Source organism: Leishmania mexicana, chromosome 20 (assembly GCF_000234665.1).
Source record: "Leishmania mexicana MHOM/GT/2001/U1103 complete genome, chromosome 20".
In the NCBI taxonomy this organism is placed as follows: domain Eukaryota; phylum Euglenozoa; class Kinetoplastea; order Trypanosomatida; family Trypanosomatidae; genus Leishmania; species Leishmania mexicana.
The window spans coordinates 2,467,946-2,486,669 of NC_018324.1; the positions used below are offsets into that span (position 1 = coordinate 2,467,946).

At 58.8% G+C, this 18,724-nt stretch overlaps 6 protein-coding genes across 6 annotated transcripts; all 6 read right to left on the reverse strand.

The window, feature by feature from the left end:
* Positions 1-461: 461 nt before the first annotated feature.
* On the reverse strand, positions 462-1,439 carry LMXM_36_6490 (putative ubiquitin fusion degradation protein; the record flags this gene model as incomplete). The annotated part of the gene is made up of 1 exon (XM_003874958.1): positions 462-1,439. The coding sequence occupies one exon, from the start codon at positions 1,437-1,439 to the stop codon at positions 462-464; it is 978 nt and encodes a 325-aa protein (XP_003875007.1).
* A 4,227-nt stretch (positions 1,440-5,666) lies between these two features.
* On the reverse strand, positions 5,667-7,625 carry LMXM_36_6500 (conserved hypothetical protein; the record flags this gene model as incomplete). The annotated part of the gene is made up of 1 exon (XM_003874959.1): positions 5,667-7,625. The coding sequence occupies one exon, from the start codon at positions 7,623-7,625 to the stop codon at positions 5,667-5,669; it is 1,959 nt and encodes a 652-aa protein (XP_003875008.1).
* Positions 7,626-8,711: 1,086 nt separating this feature from the next.
* LMXM_36_6510 (conserved hypothetical protein) lies at positions 8,712-9,908 on the reverse strand (the record flags this gene model as incomplete). Its single annotated transcript, XM_003874960.1, has 1 exon — positions 8,712-9,908. The coding sequence occupies one exon, from the start codon at positions 9,906-9,908 to the stop codon at positions 8,712-8,714; it is 1,197 nt and encodes a 398-aa protein (XP_003875009.1).
* A 788-nt stretch (positions 9,909-10,696) lies between these two features.
* LMXM_36_6520 (conserved hypothetical protein) lies at positions 10,697-12,559 on the reverse strand (the record flags this gene model as incomplete). The annotated part of the gene is made up of 1 exon (XM_003874961.1): positions 10,697-12,559. The coding sequence occupies one exon, from the start codon at positions 12,557-12,559 to the stop codon at positions 10,697-10,699; it is 1,863 nt and encodes a 620-aa protein (XP_003875010.1).
* Positions 12,560-14,653: 2,094 nt separating this feature from the next.
* Positions 14,654-15,064, reverse strand: LMXM_36_6523 (conserved hypothetical protein; the record flags this gene model as incomplete). The annotated part of the gene is made up of 1 exon (XM_003874962.1): positions 14,654-15,064. The coding sequence occupies one exon, from the start codon at positions 15,062-15,064 to the stop codon at positions 14,654-14,656; it is 411 nt and encodes a 136-aa protein (XP_003875011.1).
* A 930-nt stretch (positions 15,065-15,994) lies between these two features.
* LMXM_36_6525 (conserved hypothetical protein) lies at positions 15,995-17,776 on the reverse strand (the record flags this gene model as incomplete). The annotated part of the gene is made up of 1 exon (XM_003874963.1): positions 15,995-17,776. One exon carries the CDS (start codon positions 17,774-17,776, stop codon positions 15,995-15,997), a length of 1,782 nt encoding a protein of 593 aa, XP_003875012.1.
* Between the last annotated feature and the right edge of the window lie 948 nt (positions 17,777-18,724).

Consider the following 18,724-nt stretch of genomic DNA (forward strand, 5'->3'; position numbering starts at 1 on the left):
ATCTAGTTCAGCTTATAGTGAGTGTCTGCGTGCGCCAAGGGTGTTGCGCATGCGGACACGCAGCCGAAGAAAATGAAGCGCGAGGGAGGGAGGAAGGGAGAGATATGGATGGTCGATTTGAGGGTTTCCGGTGGGACGCAGATAATTGTTGAGTGGACGGTGGTGTGGGGGCTCGAGCAACCATGACGGTGCTTGATGAACGCACTTCCGCACACGGGCACGCACACGCCGTGGCAAACGGCGGAGCGTGCACCTTTGTAATAGATGAATCTACTGACGGGCACGTGTAGTTTGCTAGGGCATTCTTTCTTCCTGCCTCGGAAGACGGTAGAGAAGGTGTGGCGCGTGATGGGGTGGAAGAGAGGGGGAAGGGGGTCTGACGACACACGCACACACACACACACAGACACAGGCACGCACAAACTTACACATGCGCACACATACCCATGAATAGGAGGGCCTCATGAGCGCCCACCTCCACCGAGGGCCTTCAGTCGCATGGCACGGAGCTCCTCCGCAGAGGGACGCGCAGTCGGCGGCGCGGCAGGGGCGCTTGCTGAAGCTTCGTTCGTCTGATTCTCAGACGGGAGGACCCCACGTAGGGTTCGGCCCGCACCGGTGAAGGTAGGCTGCTCTGGCTTGGCGGCAGAGTTGCCGCCTTTTGGTCCGGAGGACGAGGAGGAAGATTGCCCTGGCTGGTGCTGCAGCGGTGGCGCCACTGCAGCCACTTTGGGGACGCCCGTGAGACTAGGCGGCCGAAAGTTAAAGGGTTGAAACTGCACACCAGTAGGACTGCTTGCACCGATAACGTTGACTCCAGTCGGTGATGCTACCGCAGAAATTGGTGTCTCTGGAGGTGACGGTGGCATGTCAAGTGGCCGTTCAAAGTCTACTTTCAATTCCACTGGTGCACCGTCTGCGCGCACCGTTAGGATTCCATTGACGAACTCCTGCTTCATGTCAATAATGTCCACCAAGTCCAGCTGGAACTCACGATCCACGTAGCTGATCACGATTGTGGTGCCCTTGGTGAGCACGGGATACTGGGCGAGGCGCAGTTCCAGCAGGTGCCGCGGATTCTCGAACATTACAAGAGCCTTCTGATGCGGTCGGAGCTTCACCAGGGAGCCTGGCGGAAGACTGCAGCTCTGCACTTTCACCACCATCGTGCCGCAGAGCCCCAAGTGCTGGAACATCCAGTCCGGTAGCACCACAGAGCCTGCCTGCGCGTTAAACTCGAGAACAGCCGCGTACACGCGCTTCTTACCAGGAGTGATGATCTCAAACTGGAGGGGATACACCATAGTGATGCGACAAAGGTCATCCAGCACGCTTGACGGCAAAAGCACGCGACTGCCGTAGTTGATGCGCTGCTGGTTGACGCTAGAGGCAGATACCGCCACCAGGCGCGTTTCGTAGGGCTGCGGGAGTGCCGCCATAGCCCTGCCGTGGAAAAGGGGATTCTCGATAAACCTGAAATACGTGCTTAGACTCTCCAATGCATGATAGGGCAAGGTGAGGTTGAGTTATACAAGTCACGCGCCATAAAAGCTCAGATGTCGCAGCGCCCAAGGGGGGAGGAGGTGTTGAAGGAGAGTGGAGCATGAGAGATGATATTGACTTTCTACACCACGTGCCACAAGCGCGCGATGCGATGGCATGCGCGGAAGCCAAGCTGGAAAAGTGCCACCTCTGTCCCGAGAAACAGGAATCGACGCGGGGGAACGCGAGACCGGAAGCGTCACGCGCATGACAAATTCCATTTCTGTCCATGGATAAGAAGCGGCACATCCACGCATGATATATGTGTGTGCCTGCATGGCCTGTACATGGGGCCACGTACGACGTGTGTGTACGTGTGTGAAGTCATCCCTCACACCTCCTTTTGCCTGCTTGATTTCGCCTGCTTCGACCCTTTTTCCTCCAAGCCTTTTCGCATCGCTAGTAGGCTATTGGCCAAACAACAGGCCGTGTCGCCAGTTTCAGGCCATTAGAGGAGGCTCACACCCGGAGTGAGGCGGAGAAGAGTTCACCTCGGCCAGGAAAAGAATCGACAAACGGGACGTAAATAAGGAAAAAGGGAAAAGGATTGTGCCGACGTTTACTGGGAGTTTTGGATACCGTACCCATCTACATGCACGCATGGACATGCTTATGTCTGTATCGATGAAACATCTGGTGGCAGGGAATAGAGAATATCAGCGCCCTTTTCGTGCGCGTGCGTGCGTGTGTGTGGGAGAGAGAGTTCTGTTCTTCCGTATCACACGTGGCGTACCGGCGAAGAAAAGGATGGGCAACGATGCGTTCAAAAAACAACTCGTACGTCTGCCACAACATCCGAATCGGGGCATCTGCTTGGCTGCATCGCGAGAGGGAGGGAGGCGCGTGTTGTTAGCTCACACTCTGAATGAGGCTATCGCCTTCAGAGCGATGGTGCCGCTCATGGTTCATGGCGAAGTTACGTTCGTATCCCTTACACGACCCGGGAAGCGCGGACGTGTTGCCCAGGAAAGGGTGTCCGCAGGATCCGAGAGGGACGGCGACTCACATAGAACCAAACGCTTGGGTAGCTGCACGCGCTCCAGTCCCGTCTGCCATCCACCACCAACCACTGCTGTCCAGCTTCTACCCTGCTGGATGGACTAATCACCCCATCCAGCGGAGGACGAATCGGTGTGAGCGTTCAACGTCTGTCTCGTCGGCTGCGTAACCGCAACCGGGCGTGGGCAGCTGACGATCGCGCACAGAAAACAAAAAACAACTTTCTTCCTCCTGTTGATGCAACCCCGATGGACTGCAGCTGTACGTTATGCTCGAGTATGATGCGACCTCGGTTCAAGCGTTGCCGTGACCCCCCGGCCCCCCGGACCGCTCTCAAAAGCCACCGACACCCGATCAGCTGGAATCGCCAGAGCGTGCGCAGCGAGCCACAGCTTTCCCGAAGAACGCCTCTTCCTGTGCCCCAGAGAGTTGGTGGAGCCTCGTCGAATTCGTCGCTCGAGGGTGCCCCCTGAGGGCCTTTTGGACTCGAAGGCACAGGCCGTGTGCGGCGGCCAGAGTGCATGCCCACAAAGAAGTACGCTTGCCAGCACACCCGTCTCCTCTGTCGTCAGCGTGGCCGACGGTCGCACCGCTGTCTCTCCCCCTCCCCGCGATGTGCAGGTTGCCGAGTTGTGCGACTACGGTTGTCTGTGAAGAGGCCGCCTCTACACCCACGCGTAGGCGGGGACCGCCTCCAAGGGTGACCACGAGTGTGTGTACGTGTGTCTGCATGATCTCGGGATTGACGCGCAGCCCTATTCGTAGCACCCGCATCTCGTAGCACGAGCTGGCCTCGTCCCGGAATCGAAATCGAGCGTGGAGGTGTTGCGGGGCGGTTGTACCTGGAAGAGCAAGCATGTTGAACTACGTGTCTCCCTCTCTCCCCAAAATCCGTCGGCACGCTCTGCCATGGAGTCGCTGGGGGCCACATGGCGGGGCAACTATCCTACGTTCTGCAGAGCAGTGTTGAGGCTGCGGGGCCACAGGAGAAGCCGCAGTCGCCCCGCCAACAGGCTTCTGCCTCAGCACTCTGAAAGCCGACCGCAATGGCTCCGCCATTTGTGTAGCCCCGATCACTCGGCTTCTCGCCGCTTCCGGTCTCCGGAAAAGGACGCCTGTCGTTCAGGCATCTCCTTGCGGTTGCGCTCTCCCGTTTCGGCGAATATGTGAGTGAGGGCTGTCAGCTTGGGTTCCACGGGCCCGCAGGCACGGTCGTCAACCGCTAACCTGGCTCTTGCCGAGGGTCTGGAAATGCGCGACGAGGCGACCTTCCAGGTCCGTCACACTCCCCCCTCGGGTTGCGTGTTGAGCTTGCTCCAGGTTGCCAATCGTCTGCGCTGTCCATCGAAAATGTCCGTGCGCTCTCCAGGTCATGTCCGCATGCACCTCTTTGAGAGCTGCTGGACTGCCACTCCTGCATCTGTCTTGTCACTCGGTGCCGCGGTTGTGGCCGCCGCTTCCGCCATCTGTGCGTCGTGTCTCTGTAGCTCCCACTGCCTGCCAAAGACCACTGGTGGAACCATTTGCATCCAGCCACCCATCCCCCGCAAGTCGCGGATCCAGCATGGCCTGCCGATGGCAGTTCGTGTACCACAAGGCAGAGGATATTTCCCCGGTCCACCGTTTGCCGGTGCCCCCTTGGCTCTGCATCTCCTCCCCCCTCAAAATGTAGTTCTGGGCGGCCCGGCCGTCGATGGCGTTCATTGTGGCCTACGGCGCCGTACGATCCCACCGCGCACATCCCCCATCTCGAGCGATGCCTGCTTCATTGGCTCCAGAGCCATAAAGATTGGTTGAGCGTCCTTCAGCTGTGACGTCATTCCTGGAAAGTTGCGCTGCAGCGGTCTCCTTGTCGAGGTGATGCAGACTCATTGCCCTCTACTCTCCATTTGCGGAAGGGTTCCGGAGTGAGAAACGGATAGGTGCCAGGGCCAGGTGGGATCCACTGTACAAGAGTGGCAGAAGTGCCAGCCTGTTCTCCTCTGAGAGGACGCTACAGACCGGTTGCCCTTGTGGAACATCCACCTGAATGTGGCAGAGGGACGTGGGGCGCCGTTCGACCAGCTCCTATAGCTAGCCCATGCACCGTGGGATCGATCCATGTAGCAGGGAACCGATTCACATGCTCCATCGCATGTGATGATGATGATGAACGCTCCGTAGGGCGGACAGTGACAGAGAGATGGACATCGATGTCAATGGGCGCACACACACATATATATATATTCCCCAGTCTCGAACGACTGCAGGGGAGGCTCAAGTGCTCCCCAACGGCGGCTGTCTACCGATATGAACGAGTTCCATACTTCCACACATGTATGTGTGGTGACCTGCCAGCAAGCACAAGAGCCTCGATCAGTGCACCCACAGTCACGCACGCACGCATGCACATGCTCACAGATATACGAGCCGCATCCAGACGTTCTCTAGTGCCCCGTGACAGCGGGGAACACTCACAGGAAGAGAAAAACAAGTTTGGGAGGATGGGGTTGAAAGCGAAGGACTGTCGATATTGTGGCAAAGAGAAGCAGAATGGAAAAGTACTCCTGCAACGCTGACATGCACACGTTGTCGAGCATGAAACGGCCCTTGCGGCTACGCGGTGAGCAGAGGAAGAAGGGATGCGGAGGAGGGGGGCGGCGGTATCGGAGCGCGCGAGCGAGAGAGCGGAGACCCTACAAGAACACAAACGATACATGGACATGCCGAGTCCGGTTTGAGACTCTTCGGATCCTTGTTTACGAAGTCTCTCATGGGTCTGTCTCAAGCATTGGGCTGCGGAGAAGAGACTCCCGCACACACACACACACAGCGAAGACTGATTACTATTTCTCTTCATTTTCTGTCTTTGCGCTGTGTGGGCAACGTGAGCGGGGACCAGAAAGGGGGAGGCGCACAAACAGCACACAGATAAGCACACACACATACACAGCAGCAGCAGTAGCCATGCTTCTCACGTTCGCCGACAGCGCGGCCCCAGTTCCAATGTCAATAACAGCAGCCCAAACAACACTACACGCAGCGGGTGTCTTCAGCAGAGGAGATGTGGAGGAAAGGGAGGCAGCACAAGAGGGTAGAGGCCGATTCCTCGCCGGTCGTATGAAAGTCAATGCGCGGTCCTTCTTTCAGTCACTTCGACATACAGTGCTTTTGACGAGCTCGCTACGGTACTGTTCCAGCTCTGGCGGCTCCGCAGCACTGGCGGCGCGCAGCCATCGAAAAATGAGCCAGCGTTCCTCTCTCAGCTGTACCCCGTACACCTGCAGCCTCGTCTTCGCCGGCGACACGGCGATTCCCTCGACAGAGAAGCAGGCTTGGCCTGCAGCGTTCATCGAGCGCCGCGGACGGGCAGGGGTGAGGAGAAGCGTCTCCACGTAGGAAAACAGCTGCTCGAGCGACTCATCGTTCATGTGGCTCAGACGGCGTAGCTCCATCTCGAACAGCTCCGCAGAGGTCAAGGAGGTGATGAAGAGCGTCATGGAGGACTCATACGGGTGCTCGCATACGACCGTGCGGAAGTGCCCAGGTGGTGGGAGTGGCATTGTCAAGTCAGCGGATCGGTACACACTGCCGGAACGCTGTCTGTCTGCGGTGGTAGCCACGCGTGCCATAACGGTCGCGAGTGGAGGCGGCAGCGGCGGCGGCGATGATGTCGTGCCCGTCGCTGCACTGCCAGCCATGTGCACTGTGAGCTCAATCGACACGTGCGCGTCGTGTAGTAGTGAGATTACATTATGCTGCCTCTCTCCGCTTTGCGCCTGCTCGCGCGCCGCGTTCGGACAAACGACTACGGTAGCTTTCCACGGTGCCCCAGTGTCACCGCCGCTGCGGCACGGCGTCAAAATGAGCTCACTCCGCGCGGCGTGGGGAGCCGTCGGCGTCCGCACCACAACATCGACGGGAGTCTCCACGACATAAACGCTGTCAACGCCTTCCGCTTGAACGCGGTACTCGTTCCGTCCCCGTCCACCACGGCACCAGCTGCCCACCGTCTCCTCCGCGCCCTGCAGTCGCGCGCTCTGCGCTGTGTAGAGCAGATCCGCCAGCCGCTCTTCGTAGACGTCCGCGTTGGTCTGCAGTTGAATTGTGTAGGCTGTGCTGTCCTTGACAAGGTAGAAGCCGGCGAGAATCACCGGCGAGGGCCCCACATAGATGTTCACGTACGATTTCATCGCCGTCGTTGCGATCTTTCGGGCAGCGGTGGAGAGCTTCACTTTGAAGTAGGTCTTAGCGTCATCAGCCGCGGCACGAGCCCGTGCCAGCGAAAGCTTGACATACACTTCGGTTGTCAGCACCTCATCGCTTTCAAGAACACTGCAGTCCTCTGCCATGATACTCAGCCGGGAGCCATCCTCATGCACGAAGCGGAGCACCTCGAGCGGGTGGTGGTAGACGGCGGTTTCGCTCGCGTAGCCGCATGTGATTGCCGCGGAGAGGGCCGCCACTTGCACCCGGATCGCACCGACAGGGGTGCGAGTTGCATTGCTTCGCTCCATCGAGTTGCAGTCGTAAAACTCATGTTGCGCCGGTGACAGTTGCATATGTGCCGCGAGTCGAGCGGAGGAGTGCCGAGAGTTACTTGGGAGGTTTTCCGTGTTCTGCCAGAATGAGCGGGTCGACAGCACGGTTGTTGAGCGAGCAGTGTGGCCATGCGTGGCCTCAAGGGCGTCGCTGACGCTGGTGCTCATGCTGCGGCTGCGCAGACCGTCATTGAGCGCCCCCGAGGCGACCTGCATCGTGTCCGTCGCCACCATCAGAGGTTCGTACGCATACGAAAAACTTAGCGTGCTGGGTGAGCAGCTGCGCGCCTTCCCTCGCGGGTTTTGCGACGGCAACATGGACGAGGACACCGGGTAGACGGAGCGCAGAGCCTCCCGCGGCACACCGGCATTGAGAAGCTCTGCCGGGCTGAACCCCCCTTTCAGCAGCATGAGCGGGGCGGCACCATCATGGAGCTGGCGTAGGACTTCCTTTCGACGCTTCTCTGGGTCTGATGACGGTTTCAAGGTAGAGAGGTAGTACGCAAAGGCGCCAACGGCCAAGACGCCGAGAAGCCCCCACTCGTTCGTGCCTCGGATGTCCATTGATGAGGCAGCTGAGGGATGAGAAAAGGATTAGGAAGGAGGGGATGAGAGCGTAGCGCGAAACTGATACACACACACATGCAAAAAAAATCTTCACGTCACGCAGTGAAGATGAAACACATGTCGCGTTCCAAGAGCGTTTTCTTGGGAGCAGCAGCAGCGGCAACACCAAACACGAAGAGAGGCAAGGAAGTGAGAGAGTGCGCACGCATGAAAGACGCGTGCACGCCCAGCAAAACGAAAGCAGAGGCCGCCAAACGGTGTGTGTGGGGGGGGGTCGTGGCGTGCCGCAACACAACCGCAGCAATCTGTGCAGAAGACAGTGAGAAGAAAGCGAAAGGAAACAAGGATAATGAGTGCTTTCTGCACCGACAGTGGGGCACAGAAAAACAAAAGGCTCAGAAGGGAGAGCACACACGTACAGGTACACGCGCCAAAAAATAAAACAAAGATGATATATAATGCCGTCGTGCCCTTCTTACGGCACACACGCCCACTTGTGTATGCCACAGACAAGAGAGATGTCGACCAGGAGCGCACTGGAGGAGAGTGCGGGCGCGAGTAAAAGGGGAATGAAGGCGAGGGAGACGGGTGGGTGGGTGGTGGTGGTGAGGTAGACGGTCACGGCGGTTATCGCAAGCAGCGGCCACAGGAAAAAAAGAAAGAGAGGTGGAGGTGGGTAGGTGTCAGTGTCTCTGTTTGTGTGTATATACGGAAAAGCGCCGCGGGTGAGGGAGATACCGGATAGTAGGTGCGCATTCGGTCACATGCCATCCCCTCCCCCTCCCCCACGCACAAACCGAGTAGGGCGGAGCTCCCACTTAGTGTTGGAGGCCACAGCTCACACGCGGCGTGAAGCGACTTCTCGTGGACGCAGGAAAGTGGTCCCCTCACGTCGTACAACGAATGTACTAGGATATCCTTTTGTTGTTTTTAGGAAGCGCGAGAAAGCGGATCTGACGATCATCACGAGAAAAATGCGGAGATGAGAGAGTCCGGGAGAGGGCCAGGAGCCAAAGGGACGGAACACACCGACGCCGAGAGAAACATAAGCTTCCCCTTCAAGCTCTCCAACTTTACCTCACACTATAGCAGCAGCTCAGGACGCGCTTTGCCGATCGCCGCCGCTGCCGTTGCAATGCGTTTGAATGCGTCGGTGTCGGTGATTTGCGTGTGCGCATCAGCAGCGCTGGTAAACTCGATGAAGCCGGTGTCCTGGTGAATCGCGGCGCAGACCCGTTGTGACCGCACCATAGACACGAGAAGGTCGTGCAGCTCACTCTCGGTGATGTGTTTGTCATCCATGTGCAAGCAGAGGGAGCGCCAGTGCACACACTCGAACGTCTTGGCGAGAATGGTGATGTTGTGCTCACGCAGGGCATCGCGAAGAATCGAGTGTGGCACGTATGACCCAGCCGCTGCCAGCACGCCCTCCACGTCAGCAGCGCGGAAAAGCTGACCATTGTACGCGATCTGCAGGTAATTGTACAGTGGCAGTGCGAGAAGGGCGGCGCCCCCGCGCTGCGTGACACTGCACAGCGCTGCCTGCCGATCTGCCTCCCCCGCGCGAACACACAAGGCGCACAGTGCAGCGCGCTGGATCGCCGCCGCATCGCCGCTGTTTTCGTACAGGGCAAGAAAGGACTGCAAGGCACGCAGGTAATCGCGACGCTCTTGACGGTACAAACCGAGCTCTAGCAGGTAGGCGCACACGACGACGTGGTGATGCCGTTGCGTCTCCCCGTCTCCGCTTTCGCGACGTGCTCGGCCGGCGACGCTGTGGTAGAGAGACATTCCTTTCTGCACTGCCGAGTCCGCGTGGCGCGGGTTCGCAGTGACTCGCGATGCCCTCAAGACGCGGGCCACGCAGGACAGGCGGTCCCACGGGGTAAGCCCATCGTACGTGAAAAACACGGAGGAGTGCAGCACCTCCGCATCGAATGTGATAGCCCTTTCCAGCTTGTCGACAGTGGTGTATGCCGTTGCCAAAGCAACCGCAAGCAGCAGCGCTTCGCCTGTCAAGCTGGAGCCGGATGACAAACTTGAGCGGAACTCCGGCATCCCCCAGAGTGCTTCGCATGCCGCTGCAACACAGCTAGCGGTCTCCGGCGCACGCGCGCGGGTTAGCAGCGCCGAGTACAATTGAGAGAAGAACTGCTCGCGTCCGTTGAAAGTAGTCGCACGCAAGCCATCTAGTGCCGTCGCAGCAGCGCCACTTGCATCGCCGCGCGTGAGCGCGGCGTCCAACGTCGCCCAGGCGAACGAGCTGGATGCTTCAGACATGACATGAGAAACGAGAGAAAGTGAATACGCGAGGTTGCGGCACCGACTAGCCCGCGCACACACAAGTGCGCACACGGACACGAGAGGAAGGGAAGGGCAACCACCAGAGCCAGCACTAGTTCGATGATGTGGTGAGGAGCTCTTATGTTTGACGCTGTAGCGTGAAAGGGAGAAAGAAAGTGTGGAAGGATGGTGAAGGGGGAGGGGCTGACACACTTGGCGTGCTTGTGGCTGTGCTTGCACCGCCGCCTACGTCCTTGGGAGCGACCTGTCGGTGACGGCTGGCGGTGGGGCTAACAAAACAACGGGTTCTTTGGTGAAGACCAAGCCCGCCGTACTGGGTCGCTCGTACACAATCGGTGGTGAGAGCTCTCCGGCTTGTGCGCGTTGCAGGGGCTTCAGTCGCCGCCAACGCCGCCGCCACGGGACGTGTGCGGATATCCTCCATGAAAGGGATAGGGAGAGGATGAGCTGGAGGCGGGGAGTGACCACACATTTGTGTCCCGTTGTCGTGATATCGATCACGTCAGAGGCGGTTAACCTTCCGTCGTGCGGATGCCAGCACACGTCACGCCCCACGCGGATACCACTCCACCCTGCTCACAACCTTGTTTCTTTACTCGTCAGACGTGCTACACCGTTACTTATTCGATGGTTAAGTCAAAAAAAAAGGTGGGGGTGGGGATGGGGACGAAAGGAGGAAGGGGCGCGTCATGTGCCCGACAACACCCCAGCTTGCTAGCAGAAAGGAGGGAGAAGTCCACGAAGACACATGTGCCGCCGTCAACCTACCTCACGGCCTTCGTCTTCTTCTTTGCCAAGAAGAAATCGACGGTGTCGTCTACCGAGCTGTCGACTGCGGTGAGCTTTCCGTCACCGTCAGAGCGCCCGCGCTTGCCTTGACGCGCTTTCGCGACTGTTGACGCAAACTGCGCCACGTCATCGGCGACACGCTTGTCCTTCTGCGAGACCTCCAAATGAAAGCGCGGGTCGGAGAGCAGCTTCGACTTGAAGCGATCGTCAATATGCTCCACTGCTTTCTGAGCCTCCTGCTCGCGCCGGGTGTGCTGCACCTGCTGCGTGACGCCAAGCTGGTTGGCGGCGCGCATCTTCTTCTTGGCAGCACGCTCCTCTACAAGCCGCTCCTTCACCTGTTTCGCGTGTGCCTTGCGCCGCTCTTTACCGCTCACCCGCACTGCGCCGTCGTCCGTGCCCATCAACTCTCTCAGCTTCTGCCGAACCTCGGCCTCGTGCGCAGCCTGGTACGCCTTCCCCGCCTCCCGCTCCTGGCGCAGCATATCCTTCTTGGACTTCTTCATCTCCTTTCGGCGCAGCTTGTACTTGAGCTCTGCCTGCTTCGAGAGGTCAGCGGCCTTCATCTTCTGCCTCAGCCGCGCGTCACGCTGCAGACTGACAGCTTTCGTGTCGGCGTCCATGTCAAGCGTTGCCTCTACCTCTCCCACCACGGACCCCTCGTCGTCCTCCTCGCCATCTCCTCCCTCGTTAGCGTCGTCGCCGTCCACCTCAACATCGCTGAAGCGGTTAATGGAGTCGTCGTCGCCGCTGTCGTCGAGGTCGTCCATGTCGTTGTTGCTGAGGTCGCCGAGCCCATCACCTTTGTGATCGCCCTCCAGTTCCTCGGGGATGCCGCCCACCTCCTCCAGCAGGGCGGCGTACCTACGGCGAATGTTGCGCTTCTCGCGTGCCTTCTTCTCCTTGTCGAGCGGGTTGCCGTCCACCTCGTCGTCCGAGTCTGCCGGGGCGAGGTAGGCGGCCAGGTCATCCTCCTCCGTGGTGCCGGTGAAGGAGTCTTGCAGGGACTGATGACGGAACACGTTGTCTTGGTCCCATGAAATGCGGAACTTGCTCTGGCTTAGGGCACTCATCTTGAAGGACGCCAGTGGTTTGAAGTTTGCCGGGATTCGATCCGCGCGGCTAACCGGGCTCTCGAACGTTTCTTCGTCATCGACGTAGCGGAGGTCCAGTACGACACCGCTCGCCTCGATGTCCATCCCGTCGAGTTCGTTGTACACCATGGCAGCGGTGTCGGGGGAGTCGAAGGTGGCCACGGCGTAGTAGTACTTCATGCGGTCCATCTCGTACCGCCGGTACTTGCCATCAGAGAACCACTCCCCGTCTTCGCCTTGCTCCGTCATCATTCTCGGGTCATCGTCCGCCCAGCCGTCGCTGCGGGGTTCGCTGACGGCGTCTTCAGATACGTCCTCTGGCAGCTCCTCCACCTCTGGCATCGCGCCACCGCTGCCCTCCTCGGCGCCACCCTCGCCACCAGCAGCGACGTCCACATCGCCGTCGTGCACCCACAGGTCGGGGCCGTGCATCCTCTCGTGCTCCAGCATGCGCTTACCAAACTCACTTCTGTAAACGCTCACGTCGAGCAGTTGACCGCCAAGTGGGAGGGCGTGGAAAAGAATGGCGTAGAGGTCGACGGCACGCACGTGATCCCAGTCACAGTTCACGATGGCGACGCGGCGACGGGCTGCGATAAACTCAACCTCGTCTGGCACCCAGGCAACCACCTCGTCGTCCAGAGCTGCCTCCTCTTCCTGCGGAAGCGACATGCACTCGCCCCCTTCCTCGCCGACGGTCCTGCTATGGCTGCTGTTTGAGGCAGATGACGTGTGCTCGCTCATGTCGCTGGAAACGGTCGATACCACATCACTCGCCTCCACATCATCCTCCCTTTCAGCTGGGCGGAAGTGCTTCGCAAAGCGCGGATCGCTCTGCGCTGCCCTCTTCACCGCATCCTGTGCGCGGTGGTGTGGATGGCGACTCGCCTGGGCAGACACCTTGAAGCGGGGGTCAGTGAAGCGGGCAGCAAAACGGCTATCACCCCTTCCGGCGCGGCCGCCACCACGACCACGGCCACGGTAGTTGCCGCCCCCGCCGCGGCCACGCAAGGAGCTCTGCAGCGTCTTCATCACGTCTCTCCGTCTGTGCGTGTCAGCTGTGCGAAATTGAACTGTTGCCGTGAAGGGCAGCGTTTTGTGGTGTGTGCCCACGTATGTGTGTGTGTGTGTGTGTGTGTGTGTGGAAGAGGCACAATGAGTGCCCCGCCAGCCAAGCGAGCGTTGGGTTTTCACATCGGAGGAAAAAAAGGAGAAGAGAGTGCGGAGGAGACGGTAGGCATCACGAGAAGGTGTGCAGCGCAACAACCCAGGGGTCTCATCATTCAGAATCTTCGTGGTGAAGTCGCCGCACGCGTACATGTGAGCCGTGCCTCACATGACGCGATCCATCGAAGGTGCAAGCGATGGAAAACGTCGCGGGGAGGCGCCACATTTGATGGACTGATTGCCGGCATCGTGGTCTGGTAGTGAAGATGAAAGAGCAAGATTGCTCGTTTTCATTGATTGACGTGTCGCCGATTGCGTCATGGGGCCACTGCCTCTCCCTTGCGCAGACTCACGCCCGTCGTTGTGCACGGAGACAGAGCGAGGAGTATTCAGAGAGGACGTTGGGAAATGCGCCCCCACCCCCACATACTCTCCCGCGAAGCGCCACACGACAGTGGGGGGAGGGGAGGGGAGGAACTCGTCTCCCGCGCACATGCATGTGGAAGCACTGACAAGCAGTCCATTTCCTGCCCTCTAGAGGCCGCGCCGCACTTCCTAACCGTTCTGTGGGTGGTGGAGGTGTGCGTGTCTCGCCACCACAGCGACAATCACACCATCCAGCCACACACGCAAGCACGGAAACATCGGCACGGAACAGCCAAGGCAACTAAGGTAGAATGAGGAGACTACTAGAAACAACACAAAGACAACCGGGAAAAAGCACAGCGGACAGCGACATGAACGCGACTTGTGCGAGAGACGCACAAAAAAAACGTGACAAGAAGCAACCTTTGCATCAAAAGCCACACAGACAGACACACACACACATGCGTGCGTGCGTACGCGTTATGCGTGTGCACCAGGCCGGCTGAGGTGCCACGCGTAAGGTAGGAGAATGACAAAAACGGGGGAGGGGGTGCAGAACGGGAGAGGAAGGCATGACGACACGAGGAGGACAAGAGCGCCGGCGTCCTCCGTCAACTAGTGACAATAAAGGGGAAAAAAGGCAAACGGCAAACGTACACGTGTCTCACTGTGAGTGTGCAGCGGCCTGCGAGTGCACGTCCCCTCCCCCCGCCTTCTCCCTTCCGCCACGTGCGTCACGCACTTTTCTTTTGGAATATCATCGCTGTCCGCATCGTTGACCCGTTCTGGTGGTAAGGCGGAGGCGACAGTGAAGAAGGACGGAGGGAGAGCTGTACACATTGGGGAGGGGGCACACCACTGCAAAAGTTAGTCCCTTTGCCAACACCAGCAACAACAACCCTTCACACAGAGGTCCAACAACGGTTGCACGACTCAACACGAGCAAGCAGCTCCGCCGCGGCCGGTCCCAGAACAAACACGAAAAAGGAGAACAATGGGCAATGTAAAGAAAAAGTGAGGCAGGGGGAGGCACGAGGCAAGTCCACAGAAGATCGCAGAAAACATCGGCGCGCACAGATAGACGGGACACCAGCGTTGCAGGTGCTTCCGTGCGATGGAGAGCGCCCGCATGTGTGGCACAAACGCATACCCATTTCCCCTTCCGCCGGCTTTCCTCCATCCGTAGCGTGCGATCAAGTTGGGGTGATGCCGAGGCACCGGGACAGTGGAGGAGGGACAGCAGCAAGAGAGATACCTCCGCTGCGCCTTTTTTTTCAAACTTTCCTTTTGATTCATCGAGACGGCCTACGTGGACTTCTTCTTGCTCAGGTGGCTCATGATGTAGGTAACGGCGCCATTCACATTGGCGATCATTACCACCCATAGGAGGACGATCGCGCAGCTCCACATGCGGTAGATGGGGTAGATGGCGACGATCAGCATGCAAAACCCAAAGCAGATGAATATGGATGCGACCAGCATGTATGTCTCGTGGTGACGATACCACAGCGGGTCCTTCGGGATCTTGTACTGCGCCGAGTACCCCCACATGGAGAAGAAGGCAGCGATCAACAGCAGGGATGGATAGAGGAACAGGTTGTTCGTCCTCTCCGCCTTGATGCACTCCTGAATCATGTCTGTCGTGTAGATGGCGCAAAAAGAGAAGATGGCAATGAAGCAGCGCTTCAAGCAGCTGTAGCTCGTCTCCGGCTGCATCTTGGCCACGTTGGGATGCATGGCGTTACTCGCTAGACGTGTAGAGCAAAAGTTGGAGAGAGGGAGAGAGAAAGAGGAAGAGCAAGCGTGTGTGTACGTTTCCGGAAGAAGTCGCCAACACAAGCAATCATCGACGCCCCTCACCACACACACACACACACACAAACAGGAACGCAAGAAAAAAAAAGAGCGCGCCGTGCGGAGAGGAGGAGGCAGCCGCGCAGACAGCGAGGATGACGGGCAAATCACACTTTAAGGCGCGATTGCAACGCACACCAACCAACCCAGATACGAGAGAGGAAGCGAGGAGAGGTGAAAGACGACGGGGTTGGTGAGTACGAGGCTGGCATGCACATCTGCAGAGAACACAGAGCACAGATGAGAGGAGGATGAAAGGAAACACAGACGCAGGCGGTGGAAAGCTCGACGGAGGAACGCAACTCTTGTCGGCAGGCGTGCGCCGGCCCACGTCCGGCACGATGCCGCCGTTGAATGAACTCGTGCGTGCTTTTCTTTTTTCGTTCCGGCGTCCCAGGACGATGCATGCCATAGAGAGACAACGACACGCGCATTCACGGACACACCGGCACTTGCATGAGCGGATAGAGGATGAAGGACAAGGAAGAGAAACACACATGCGCACGCCGCCAGACCAGCACGGAAGCTGCACAGAAAGGAGAGGACGCGTCATACTCACGCGCAGGCGAGATGAGAACGTACACACATGCGCAGCACGCACGTGCGTGCACTGGGTAGATTGTTTTACATACGTCCTATACATGCCGCCAACACAATACGGAAAGAGCGGGAACCGCATGGAAGCCTGCAGTCTCCATCGAGAGCCGGCACCGCAGGCGAGACACGCGGACGCACCACAGAGAGAAGAGGAAAAAGAAAGGAGGCCAGAACGTGCAGCATACGTGCGACATGCTACTCAAACATCGACGTGTCTACGCCCAGGTCCCGCAGACGTCGTAGCGTGACCGCCTCCAGTAAGTTCACCTCATCCGCCTTGAGTACCTCGGTGCTTGGAGGCACTGGCTCGGCTGCAGACGAGAAGGCGACTGCCGCCATAGTGCCCGTCTCGGATGCGTAAGGCACAGGTGGCGTGAGGGGAACGTTGATGCCGGCGATGCACAGCGAGTTTCGTTTTTCTTCTACAGGTACCGCGATGGCTACCGATGGAGGCTGCACTGCACACTTCTTGTCAGCGGTGTGCCTGGAGTGGTTGCCCGCTGATGCGCCACGAGTCTTCTGCGCACCTTGTGCCTTTTGCAGGTCGCTTATATCGCGACGGAGCAGGTCTTCCTTGAGCGCCTCCACTGTATGCTCGAGACGCGTTATTTGCTCCACTGCCGACGCCCAGTTGGCCTCCATCTCGGTGGCGTGGTGAAACAGGTCCTTTACAGTCGCCATGGGACGAAGTGGGGCAGACCGCCGCTGCGCGTTTTGGCTCAAGAGCTTCAGGGCATCGCGCGCATCGTTCGCGCTCGTGTGCCCGCTTAGATTGCTCACGGTGGTGCGAAGCATCAGCAGCGGGGCTGCTGCGAAGTCGTCAATCACCTTCTCCTCCGCCCGGAGATCGAGTCCGGCTGCGTACTTGCCCGTGGTGTGCAACGTGGTCGGCACGTAAAAGCGGTTGGACCACTCAGCGATCATCGTCTCGTAGTAGGAGGAAACGATGAAGGACAGCAGCGTTGACGTTTGCGCGACCGCCTCCTCGTTGTGCCGGTGGAAAGGGACGGGGTTTATTGGCGACCCGATCAAGTGAACTACCGCTATCGTTGATGGCGCATTCGCTATCGAGGCCCGTGTCCCGACAGGCCGCTCCTTGTAGCGGTCGTGCACCGGCACCAGCAGCTGCGCGGCGTTCGTGTGCTCCATCAGCTCTGTTAGCATCGAGTCCGCCCCAGACGAGGGCGCGGTGTTCTGGAGATGCACCTGAGGTTTCAAGTTGAGTGCCACGCCTGTCTGGCATACCACGCAGGGAATGGAGAACTCGACGGTGCAGTAGGGGGCCGAGTTGGCCAGGGACGAGAGGTCACGCCCCACTACAAACGGCGCGACCAGCTCTGACGAGGAGAGGTTTTGACGTGGCCGCAGCCACAACAATGCCACGTTCGCCCTGCACTGCACCGCGAGACTCTCCAGCATGTTGTATAGCGTGGCAGAGACGAGGTCGAAGGCGGTGATCATGCGCTTTAGCTGATACGATGGGACGGAGCCTTCGAACATGACTCGCGGTGAGGCGATTGGTGGCGCGCTAAAGGAAGAGGAGGACATGGTCACATAAGGAAGTCGTCCCGTCCCGTCCAATGCACCGCACAACTCCACGCTGGGGGTTCCGCGGCAGCGGTCGCTAGGGGACGCGAAGGACACGGTATGCGGTGCACCCCCACGGCTCTTCGGCTCCTGCTGCTGCTGCTGCTGCTGTCCTGTCCGGCCGATTGAGGACGAGAAGGTGGCCACTGGAAGGTCGTTCTGGCGCTCTTGAAGCAGCTGTGCCTCCTCCTGCACAGCGCCACAGAGCTGCTGGAGCAGCTGTGCGAGTTGTGAGAGGCGGTGGTCGTCCTTGCTGGTCTTGCCGCGAGTTGCACACAAGAGGGATGTTGAACGACTCAGGTAGCGGCCGACCCGGGTGCTGAAGGACGCCGGAGCCAACATGTCCTCTGGGAAGCTGTGTTGACAGCTTGCACAAAGCATGGTTGTCATGGTTCCAGCGAAGTTAAGTGAAAGAGGAGGATCTCGCAGAAAAATCACGCAGGGCAGCAGACAGGTGAGCAGAGAGTGGGGATGTTTACGATAGCACTGAGGCGGGCAGCCTTGTTGCCAAACAGGGAGGTGCAACAGAAGGGGGGAAGACGTAGACACGGGAAACAGGTGGAGAGGACTGGGGAGGATGGCGGTAGGGGGAGCACTCGACGATGGGCGCTGAAAACAACGCCATGCACATGGAGCGTAGGCACACATCTCGTGAAAAACATGTTTGTCACTTAAAGCCACAAAGGCAGCAGCTGGAGTGAGCACCGTTACTTTTTCGCTCGTTTTCGGGCTCATTGCATGCCTTTTTTCCTCGATTTGTTGCTGTTCTTTCGGCCCATGAAGAGCGAGATGACGCCACGGCCACAGGCGCGATTTGTATGGAGATGATGATAGCGGCGGCTAACAGCGACCACTGAACGGCCCGGCCTGTTTCTCTCTCAACAACTCCACCCCCTTACTCATCCACGACTCCACACCACTGGCAGATAGAGGTGAAACAAGCAAGAGGTACACACAGGAGAGCAGAGCACAAGACAAGATTGGCAGCACACAGCCCATTGAAAGACGCAGAAGTACACGCGAAACGCACACCGAGGAGAGGAGAGAAAGCGAGATGTGCGCGCGTGCGTGGCGCGCAGAGAGGTGAGATGAGCCCCCGACCCCCTCCCCCACTCCTTTCATCTGTAAACAACAGCATCTCCACTCCTTGTCTCAAAAATGATACAAAACACCTCCCTGGCGGGCAACACAGCGCCACCACTGAACCGAAAAATGAGAGCGAGAGGGGGGAGAGAGAGCGCGCCAGCGGTCCCAATATAAGTCCGACAGCGAAAAAGAAGCCTCTGAGAAGGAGGGAGTGGTGGGGGGAGGGGGAGGGAGGAGGCAAAGAGGCCCCAC